This window comes from Chenopodium quinoa, unplaced genomic scaffold (assembly GCF_001683475.1).
Source record: "Chenopodium quinoa cultivar QQ74 unplaced genomic scaffold, ASM168347v1, whole genome shotgun sequence".
In the NCBI taxonomy this organism is placed as follows: domain Eukaryota; kingdom Viridiplantae; phylum Streptophyta; class Magnoliopsida; order Caryophyllales; family Amaranthaceae; genus Chenopodium; species Chenopodium quinoa.
Window position 1 is genome coordinate 2,026,588 of NW_018744239.1, and position 11,827 is coordinate 2,038,414.

Here is an 11,827-nt window from a genome sequence, read left to right on the forward strand (position 1 = left end):
TTGGGGCTTACCACCGGTGGAAGCCTCTAAAAAATTTACAATTGAGACCAGAAGAAAAAAGATGGAAGAGAAACAGAGAGAACGAAGGAGAAGATTGAAGGAAAACCTTCAAAAAAGCAGAGAAAATCTAGCAATGGAGGCTGGAAAAACCCTCCCAAGGAAAAAACCCTAGAGGAAACCAAAAAAACCCTCCCAAAGAGAAAACCTAGAGGAAACTTAGGAAATCATCCATGTTTCCTTATTTGACAATTTTAAATTATGGATCATGGGAAATTCTATGACTAATCATTCTAATTATGAAAGAGCTAGATATACTAACCAAATTCATTTTTAAAGAGAAATAAAATTTTAAAAAATAATAATAAAGCTGTCGTTTGGTTGATGAAAATAAAAAATTTCATTTTTTTTTGACATATTCATGAGAATTTACAAAATAGAAGAATTTGATTATTTAAAAACCTAGATAAATAGGAGTTTTCATGGGATTTTTCACTTTCTAAAATTATCCAAATATTTATTAGAATTTCCAAAAAATTAAATTACATGATAATTTAATTTCCATGAAATTGCTCTTACCTTCAAGCTTCAACCAAACAAGTCCAAAGAGAATGACGAAAGTCATATTACTTTCACATCTAGTCTACACAAAGTGACATCCTTTGCTCTCTGAGATAAGGACTCGTAAAGAAGCAAGAGAATCTAAGCAAGTGTACATTGTACCAAAAAAAAAAACCTTACACTAAAATTACGAATATAGCCCCTTTATATTCTATGAAGCACAAAATTGGGCCTACCTCCACCTTTCTTATTGGCTCTCACCATTAACCATCCTTTTTGGAACATCCCAAAAACTTCTTCACTCCTTTCTCTCTTTCTCCTCCAACACAAGTAAGTTGAACTTCTGATTTTCCTCCAACTTTTCTCCCCACTACAAAACCCAAAACCCAAAACCAAAAAAAAAAAAAAAAAAAAAAAAACACATTAAAACGAAAGAAAGAATCTTGGAATTTTTAGGGTTTTCTCTCTCAATTTCAATTGAAGCCTCATTCAACACCAACAAATTCAAGATTTTGTTCAACTTCACTTGCAAAAATCTAAAAAGGTGAGGTTTTTACCCTTTTACTCTGAAAAATTACCCCAAATTTTGAACTGGGTACTATTTTTTTCTGTTAAAGAATTGGTTTTTACTGTCATTTGAAGTAAAGATTGTTTCTTTCTCCTCATTTTCGCTGTTAATCTCACCTAAATTGCTTCCAATTTCTTAGTAAATAAGAAAAAAAAATATATATATATGACTTGGGTTTTGTCAGAAATCATGAATTTGAAAATGGGTTCTTGAGAAAAAGTCAAACCCCCCAAATCTAATGTAATTAAGGGGTATAATCTTGGGTAATGCCCAAATTTTCAAAATGTCATCTTTTTCAAGTAATCTTGACACACCACCGCAAACACCGCCGTCGCTACCACCGCCATCACCATCCGCCTCCGGTGGCGGCAAAATTAGCCCTGCAATATTGTTCATTATAATAATATTAGCAGTAATTTTCTTCATTTCTGGGTTGCTTCATTTATTAGTTAGATTTTTTGTAAGACAAAGATCTTCATCATCTTCCTCATATTCCCAATCAAATAGATACCCGGAAAATTTTTCGAGTTCTGATGCAGTTCAAAGGCAATTACAGCAGCTTTTCCAGCTTCATGATTCAGGGTTAGACCAAGCATTTATAGATGCACTGCCTGTGTTTCAGTACAAAGAAATTGTGGGTTTAAAAGAGCCATTTGATTGTGCAGTGTGTTTGTGTGAGTTTACTGAGCAGGACAAGTTAAGGTTATTACCATTGTGTAGTCATGCCTTTCATATTGATTGTATAGATACATGGTTGTTGTCAAATTCGACTTGTCCGCTTTGTAGGGGTGCTCTGTACACTCCTGGGGTGGCTATTGAAAACCCGGTGTTCGATTTCGATGATTCGAGGGATGAGGAGAAGGGGGTTGAAATTGAGGTTTCTAGTGATAAGAGGAGGGTTTTTCCTGTTAGACTTGGCAAATTTAAGAGCACAAGTAATAATAATAACAATCATAATTGCAACAATGAAGAGGTTGTAGAAGTGCAAGATCAACTACATGTACTTGAAAGAGGGAAAATTAATGATAGAAATTCGAATGTGGGCGAAACGAGCAGTAGTAATTTGGATGCAAGGAGGTGTTTTTCAATGGGTTCATATCAATATGTTGTTGCTGATTCAGTTTTTCAAGTTGCATTATGTCCAAAAAATCCATCAAATGAAGGTGCTGAATTGAAGATGATCAAGGGTAAAAATGGTAATTTGACTGCTGATCATAATTTTGGGGATGCTGAAGCTAGAAAGATAAATATTGGCAGTAAAACTGAGAGTCTTTCAGTTTCAAAGATATGGTTATGGTCTAAAAAGGGTAAATCTACCAATTCTTCAAACACAGAATTTAGTGGTTTTTCTGTTGATAATAGTATGAATTTGCCTTGGACTCATAAAGGTCAAGCTACATGATAATTATGAAGGTATTCCTTTATTTTTTTCTTATTATAAACTTTTTATCATTTTATTTTGACCCCACTTATATACTAAAGTTCTTAGATTAGGCTTTTGCTTTTTCTTTTGTTTTCCTGTGTATTTAATTAATTGTCTCTGGGTTTTGCTATCTGATGATGTGAATTATGTTCCTTTTTACTCCAACTTTTAGATTAATGGCAGTGTAACTTTATCTTTTGATGAAGCTGAATACAGAAGCTTTTTGGGAAGAAATTGTCATGTTGTCACAACCCCATTATAATCGTTTGATAATCTAATTCTCTCCGTCATGGAATTATTTGTCGCATTGTCTTAACTGTTTGTAATGGGATGATGACTAAATTTAATCTAGAAAACTTAATAATTTTTTGGAGACACCGTGAAGTAGGAGTTTACGTGACCATTAATTAATTTGAGATGTTATTTGTGGTATGATCTGAATTGTTCAACTTCTTATGAAGTCCTTTTGATTGGAATTTTCTGGACTTTTGTGGTTGGAAATTTTATTATAACTGACCCGATGTTATATATAATATATATCAACCACTCGTGAGCTATATTTTCAACTAAAAAATGTGCTCGCGATTAGTTGGCATACTTAAACTAAGCTTAATTACTCTGTTTTAAGCCATTGGAATACTTGGAAGTACCAATTTTTTGTAAGATTCCAGGGATAAACAAGTACTTTGTAAAACTACTTGTTTTGTCTTAGGTGTTAGATGCAATGTTTATTGTCATTGGAGGAATGTTAGGTGATTGATTTGGTAATGTTAGATATAGTAGTAGATTATTAAGTTGTAGACAGAATACTTTTCATTTAAATTTTTGGTATATAGACATGGTTGGAAGACCTGCTCTCGTAATGTTGGGAAGATTACTAGGTAGCCTAGAATCGCTTCATCTGTGATCCTTCCTGATTAGTTGATTACTCCCTTTGTTGGATAATAAGTTGCAACGTTGCGTACATTATATTAGGATGTTTGGAAAAAGTTGCCTGAAAATGTTTTTGCCTAGATAAAAATTGAAAAATCAGTCTAGGGTGAGAATGCTCCAGCTACTATAGAAGAATGATTTAGCCATAATAATCTCTTGGTAAGATTGTATCAAATCTTTGATTATGAATTGGGAAAGCGTCGTTTTTTTTTATGTAGTATAGAATAACACGTCATGTTATTCCCTAGAGTTGATATTCCTGTGTGGTGGTTGAGAACCACATTAATTTGAAATTTGCTTGTAAAGTTGTAGGTAGGATAAATGGTTAACTAATTCATGTGAAAAAAACCCTTAAATGCCTAAAAAGCCTTAGTGGTTGTTTGATTAGACATAGAAATTATGACTTATTACTTCCCATATACACGAGAGTCGGCCTAATTATTTGTTTTCGATATCATTTACTTCCTCCTTATGGTAGAAAATAGAACATTCGCATAACTTACATGAACTTCATAAGGTTTAGCGATATGATTAGGCTGAAATTTGTCAACTTAGGGACTTCTACATGCTTAAATCTTCAACGTTTTCCCGTTGTTTTGATCTGAAGTAGTTACAAAAGTCCAGATGAAAAGGGCCTACTATCAGAAACTAGAAACAGTATATCCTCAACCAAAAGCAAATGTATGTCTATTTGGTGAATGAAACAAAAATGACTCCCTTCTATACAAGTTAGACAGAGTAGTGTGACAATTGAAATGGGGTCTAGTGATTTGTTCTATGTAACCATTGATTCAGTTGACCTGTGTTTTTGACTGTTTTCCATGATTTGCCTCTCCACACTTATTTGAGACATATCTTATCAGTTGGCCTGCCAATTATTTTTTTTGTAATAATTTGATTTGGCTTTAGGATTTTCATGAACTGTTGAGTAATGACAAGTTTTTGTGTAATAATAAAGCTCATGTTTTAGTTTTGGAGAAATTCGATTACTAGTATATCTTATTTGGGTGATAGATATGAAGTATTATTAGTTATGATACTCGGACTCTCCATCTCCACCTCAAGTACCTTTGCCGGATTACCAAAACTCTAATAAGGATATAGACACTGGGTTGAAATAGTATAATATCTTCACGAAGTAGCTAAGCTAGAATTTTTGACATGTATCTGTTCATGAGTATCCGAGTCATTCAATATGGATTCGGATTAGGTCATGTAGTTTCATATTAACTCTAAAACAATGTCTAAGATGAGTATCTGAGTCATTCAATGTTATGAGTTAGTTTTGTGCTTTTGTCAATTCTAATGGATACTCTCGAAGAAGGGGGAAAAAAAAGTCGTTGAGTCTTCTACATTGAATATGAACACATCATAGAGCACTGGAGCCTAAAAAGGAAAAGCAACAAAGATAGATATCCTAGAAAAATCCAATTTAAGCTACACTAGTTAGGTCCTTTTCAAAGTGGTGTAAGGGAAAGGTAATTGACTAGTGTGCATATTGTGATCTTCAATATTTTTTTTTTTAATTTTTTATAAATAAATAAACAAATGAATTATTTTTCTAAGTACTCCGTACCCAATAATCCAAAACATCGTTCGGAGTTGGAACTTATTAACATATTAATTCATTGAGTAAATCAAGGTTAATGATTATTAAATAAAAAGATACACTTTCAAATTTCAAGATTGTTGAAACTTAATAACCATTTGTCCACGCAACAATTTAATTCTAACTACAAACTGTGCTCTTTAAGAAACAGGGGCCAGCTATTTAATTAGCTTAATTATCCGTGATTATTAAGTTACAAGTAACATGGATGTCATTTGATTACTCATCAATTAGCTAGGAGTGGTTGGACTGTATCCATATTCACAACATTTATGTATTGATATAAGATAGGGTCATAATGATAATACTCCGTACTCCGTATTCTTGTTTTATATGGTTGTAACGTTTTTATTTTCACACTTGTTAATTCACACATTTAGACAAATGGTTAATGTAAGTACAGAATTGCAAGCATGTGATTACTGATTAGTGGTACAAGATAAGAAGGGTTGTAACTAAATAAGTATAGGGAAGCTTTATTTATCACATTTTATTAAAGGAAAAGATAAATGCGGCTTTTAGGGTTGTATATAAAAAGCTAAAATGGAAAGAATTGACAATAAATAAATTTATTACATCGATTTACTAGTGAATTGTTGCTAAATTCCCAACCTAATACGAAAAAAGAAAGTATAAGGCTGCATGTAGCATTACCCTTTATTAAATTATACTCCGTATATCTAATACCTTATATTGTATGAGAAACGAATTTTAAAATTTTTCAAAAAAATAAGTTACATATGATTTATATCTAAACTTGTTAGTTGTATTCTAACTAAATTTTATTTCATGTGCTAAGTGGGTGCGCCTTCCCTGAGTTGACTCATAGCATCGTTGGCTTTTTATGTTGCTTTCAAATGAACTTGTTTGAACATTAAGAAAATTCAAATGAACAAGAAAAATATAATAATAATAATCCTCATTTTTAAAGAATAAGTTGCATTTATATATATTTTTCCCCATATATATATATATTTTCCCCATATATATATAATTTATATCCAAATTTGTTTGAGTTGTACCAAAGTAAAAATCTTATGAATTAATTATAGCACGTATGCACTAAATCAATCGTTTAAAGCTAACTCACAAGTGAATACTATCTTGTTTAGGCTCCATTCTTTAGAGCTGCTTTGCTGAAATCTGCTCTGCTCTACTTAAAATTAATACTTAATATTGAATTATTATAATAATAATTAATATTTAATAATAATAATAAATAATTAATATTTAATAATAATAATTAATATTTAATAAAAATAATAATAAATAATAAATAATTAATATTTAATAATAATAAATAATTAATACTTAATAATAATAATAATAATAATAACAATAATTAATTATTGATATTTAATAATAATAATAATAATTAATTATTAATATTTATTAATAATAATAAAAAAATTAATAATAATAATAATAATAATAATAATTAATATTTAGTAGTAATAATAATAGTAATTATACTAATAGTAATAATAATACTTAATAACTAATAATATTAATTATAATAACAATAATTGATTTTTACAATAACAATTAATATTAAGATAATAACTAATATTTAAAGATAATAATAATTATTAATTTTTAATAATAATAATAATTAAATAATATTTAATAATAATAATTATTATTATAAATAATATAATAATAATAATAATTAATATTTAACTTTAAAAATTTAATGATTATAATAATAATGCGATAATATTAGAAGTAGTAGTAACAATAATAATAATAATAATAATAATAATATAATAATAATAATAATAATAATAATAATTAATATTTAATAATAATAATAATAATATATAAATAAATACTACTACTAATAATAATAATTAATATTTAATAATAATAATAATAATAATAATAACAATAATAATAACAATAACAATAACAATAACAATAACAATAACAATAACAATAACAATAACAATAATAATAATATTTTAATTTTTCTCTCGGCTTGGGGCAATTAGGGTTGGGTAGGTTTAGGATTTTCCGATCTTCCACGTCTTTTTTCCGGCATGATCACCAGCGAGGTGTCAGGGTTTGTGCTCGTCATTTTCTAGGCGTTTAGCAAGCATTTTCCGGCCAAGTTTCAGTGAGTTTCGTTGGTTGTTTCTGGGCGGCTTTTGGGTGCGATTCTAAGGTGGTTTTCAAGGGGGCTTTCCGGCAGAATTAAAGTGGCTTTAAGGTGTTTTCCGCCGACGATTTTTAAGGCAGTATTAGGGGTTGTTTCGGTGCAGTTGGCTGGCGGTTTTACGGGCTGTTTTTGGTTGAGTTTTTGGTTGGTTTATGGCAGTTTCTGGGCGTGTTTCTAGCAGTTTCTTGGCGGCGTTTTCGGGGTTGTTTCCGGGCATTTTTGAGGCTGGTTTTTGGGGCTTTTTGTGGGCTGTTTTCAGGCTAAATTCTGGTCGATTCTGAGGCGAAATTCAGGCTGTTTCTGCGTGTGTTTTTGGTTGTGTTTTGTGGAAGTTTCTGGTGCAGTTTTGGCTGCTCTAGGGTGCAGTTTTCTGTCTGTTTCTACTGCATTTTCTGGCGTGTTTAAGGTTAGTTTTCAAGCGTGTTTCGGTCTATATTTGCTGCAGTTTCTGGTTCGTTTTTTGTGTGCTTTTCTGGTCAGTTTGGGTGCTGTTTTGGTGCTTTTTGGGTGCAAGTTTCTGGTCTCTTTTGGTGCTGCTTTGCTGCGTTTTTGGGGCATTTTTTGTGCAGTTTGCGTGTGGTGTATTGCGATTCTCTTGTGGCAAGTTGTGGTGGGGGTTATGCCTCCTAGTGTTCTCTTTCATTGCCCGTTCGTGGGACTTAATGGGTGTCAAGATGGTAGGGGTAATGGGCTCACTAAAACTTCTTTGATCACTCATCTCCGTGACTGCCATTGTTGTTCGAATGCGCGGGATTTGACCTGAAATACACTTACTTCTGATTTGGCAATTTTCTTAGAGGCGGAGTCAACTTTTCGTCGTATGGGCATTTGGCTTTGTGGGGAGTGTTTCAAGACACATTCTCTTCGTACGAAGTGTCGGCATGGTACGGTTCTAATGACTTCGTGGCCCCTCCTGATTCTGGGGATGGTGTTGTTCGATTTGTTCTTTATGGTTTTCCTAAACCGCAGGGTCCTACTGTATCTGGTACTGTACCTAGGGTGCCTAGTGAGCCTCATTTTGCTTTTGATGTTGCTTTAATAGATAGTTTGCTATCTAAGCGGTTTCGTTCGGTAAAATCTATCCCTCCTAAGTGTCGCTTGGGTTTTTCTCGGGTTCTCAAAGGGGCCCTAGATAAGGTGATTGTCAAGCCTGATGACATCTCTTTTTGGGTTCAATTGCTTGTGTTGCCTCTATGTGTCCTTAAAACCTTTTCTCCGAGGAGTAGTCGAGAGTGTTCTTAGGGTGTCAGGCGACAGCGGCAGGAAGAGAGTATCACCGGTGCTATTCGTTCTTGGTGTGAGCCTGGTGGTTCTGTGCAACTTGTACGAGACACGTTGGCTGATGTGTCTCCACCTTTGTTGGACGCTGATGAGGACCATGATTTGTCCGAGCGTAATATTAAGCAGTGTAAGAGAAAGATTTCAGACGGGCATTACACTGCTGCGGTTAGGGTTCTTTCGTCTTCTGGTCTTGCCCCTTACAATGATGCTACTCTTGCAGATTTGCAAGCTAAGCACCCTTCCTTTCCGGCTCCTATCTTACCGGATATTCTAGTTGATCAGCACCTTATTGCTACTCCTGCTGTTGTTTTGGATCAAATTAGGGGTTTTCCACGAGGTACGTCATGCGGTAGAGACGGCCTGCGTGCTCAACACCTTATGGATTGTTTGAGTGGTGCTGCACTTGCTATTTCAGATGAGTTGGTGGACTCTTTTACGCAGGTGGTTAATCTTTTTCTCGTCGGGAAATGTCCTGCTGAGTTGGGAGAGTATATTGCTAGTGCTCCTCTCACACCACTTGTTAAGCCTGGAGGTGGTATTCGGCCTATTGTTGTAGGTACAGTTTGGAGGCGTCTAGTTTCAAAGGTTGGGGTTGCTTTAATTGGTCCGCGTCTGGGAAGCTATCTAGGAGGTCTTCAGTTTGGTGTTGGGGTGCCGGCGGGTGGTGAGGCTATTCTTCATGCTGTTAATCGTTTGGTTGAGATGCGTGGTGGTGATGTTGGTCTCTCTATGTTGTTGGTGGATTTTAAGAATGCTTTTAATTTGGTAGACCGTTCGGCTATGCTGCTTGAGGTTCGTCTCCGTTGTCCAGCTCTCTCGCGTTGGGTTGAATTCTGTTACTCTACTCCAGCCAGGCTTTTTTATGGGGAGCATACCTTATGGTCATGTCAGGGAGTGAAACAGGGTGATCCTCTAGGCCCTTTGCTTTTTGCTTTGGTTCTTCATCCTTTAGTGTGCCAAATCAGGGATTCTTTTGACTTATGTTTGCAAGCTTGGTATTTAGATGATGGCACTATTATTGGTGACACCTTAGTGGTAGGAAAGGTTTTGGAGTTGATTTTGGCGGAAGGACCTCGTCTCGGACTCCATGTTAACGTTGAGAAAAAAGAACTATTCTGGCCCTCGGAGGACCCTCGTAGTCGTCTCGTCGGTGTCTTTCCTCCGGATATTGGTCGTCCTGTGCATGGTGTTAAGTTATTGGGTGGCCCTATCAGTGCTGATTCCTCTTTCTGTGGTGAGCTTGTTTCACAGAGAGTGTCGAAGACCGTTGTGCTACTGGATGCTGTTGCTAAGCTCGATGATCCCCAATGCGAGTTGTTGCTTCTTCGTGCGTGTACTGGGGTTTCAAAACTCTACTTTGCTATGCGCACTTGTCCTCCTCGTCTTTTTGAAACAGCACAAGTTTCTTTTGACTTGGCCCTTCGGGCTTCTTTGGAGCGCATTGTAACAGCTTCGGGGCTTGACTTTGGTGATTGGCAATGACGACTTGCCACCTTACCTTTTTCTTATGGTGGTTTGGGTGTCTATTCAGCGGGTGATGTTCGGATTTATGCTTTCCTTGCATCGCGTCTGCAGTCTTCTGGTCTTCAGGCTACGCTTCTTCGCCATTCTAGTATTGTTGGTCCGGGACCGGCCTTCGATGGTGCTCTTAGTCTTTTTAACAGCGCTGCGGAGACCGACCTTTTGAGTAACCCTAGTGAGATCGCTGCCCCCAAACTCATGAAAAAGTTGGCAGATATATATTTCACGAAGGTCACTGCATCTGCGGATTCCACTTTCTCCTTAACTCCGCGTCAGGTAGCCTTATGGAAGTCCCAACAGGGGGATCACTCTTCGGCCTGGTTGCGGACGGTCCCGATATCGGATTTGGGTTAGACTATGAATGATAAGACTTACCGTAGTGTTCTTTGCTACCAGTTAGGTGTTCCTTTGTTCTCCGTTTCAACACCGTGTTCTGCTTGCTCTAGGGTTTTTGACGGGGATATTTATGGGGATCATGTAGTGTCTTGTGCTGGGATGGTGGGTAATAAACATCGGCACAATGTTGTTCGTGACACCCTTGTTGATATTTGTAATCGGTCTGGAATCTCTGCTCGAAAGGAGGTTAACATTGGGTTGATTGAAGGAAACGACGGGGCTCTACGACCTGCAGATGTGCTGCTTTATTCCTGGGATAGAGGCCTTGATGTATGTGTTGATTTGACGGGGTCTTCACCTTTGACACAATCGGGGTTGTCTGACTTCGTTCCTGGTCGTGTTGTGTCGGCGGCGGCTCAGCGGAAGCGGGACAACTATGGGGCGCGTTGCAGGGCTATTGGCTATGGTTTTCTTCCTTTCTCCTTTTCTTCGTTGGGGGAATTAGAGAAGGATGCTATTGCGTTGCTGAAGCGGGTTCAGGCGTTCGCTAAAACTCAGGATATTGGTGCTCGTGCAGCTGCTCACATCTTCAGCAGGATCGGGTTCGCTATAGCTAGAGGGGTGGGGGCCCAGATTGTATCTCGGCTCCCTACCAATTTCTTGTAAATTGATTGACTCTGTACGTTTTGTTTTTTATAATAATAATAATAATAATAATAATAATAATAATAATAAAATCTGATCTGCTCGGCTCGGCTCTGCTTTGCTGAAATCTGCTCTGCTTTGCTCTGTTGAAATCTGCTCTGCTCAGAAACTCAAAAGAACAGGGCCTTAGTGTGGTAAAATCTTGAGGTGGTTAGTTTTGTGATTGAATTTGTCTATATCATTGATTTTCAAGACTCTTTTTACACTAAAAAAAAAGAAAATCGTAATTAATGTAATTATTGTGCCGAAGACTCTAATTTCGCAAGTGAAAGGTTACCATGATTAAAGTGTGATATAATTGCAACTTTACAAGCGCACAAATAACAGTTGGTTGGTAGGACAAATATAACTAGGCAACAACTATGATCATAATTATGTGTACATTTTTAATGGAGGCAATCTTCTTACAACTTAATACCCCCTTTATTTCAAATTATTACTCCTATATTATTTTTACCTGCCTCCAATTTAATTATTAGCAATTACTACTCTGAAATGATGTAATTATAAATCATAGTTTTGTGCAACTATATTGCATCTAGTTTATAAGTCGAAGTCATTTCCTTTACTAGACCTACATAATTTTGGGCCCAGTAGATTGACAGGCCTGGGTGATGGGCCCAAAAATAGAGCAAGGTGACAAATTATGACAATAATGTTTATAATATATGAACATATATAGCTTAAAAATATATGAACATAATAATTAAATTCTTAATATTTGAACTATATCTT

At 35.5% G+C, this 11,827-nt stretch overlaps 1 protein-coding gene across 1 annotated transcript; it reads left to right on the forward strand.

Moving 5' to 3' along the window:
- The first annotated feature begins 842 nt into the window (after positions 1–842).
- On the forward strand, positions 843–2,783 carry LOC110694114 (RING-H2 finger protein ATL46-like). The gene has a single exon (XM_021871278.1). The coding sequence runs from the start codon at positions 1,410–1,412 to the stop codon at positions 2,526–2,528; it is 1,119 nt and encodes a 372-aa protein (XP_021726970.1). The 5' UTR covers positions 843–1,409; the 3' UTR covers positions 2,529–2,783.
- The last annotated feature ends 9,044 nt before the right edge of the window (positions 2,784–11,827 follow it).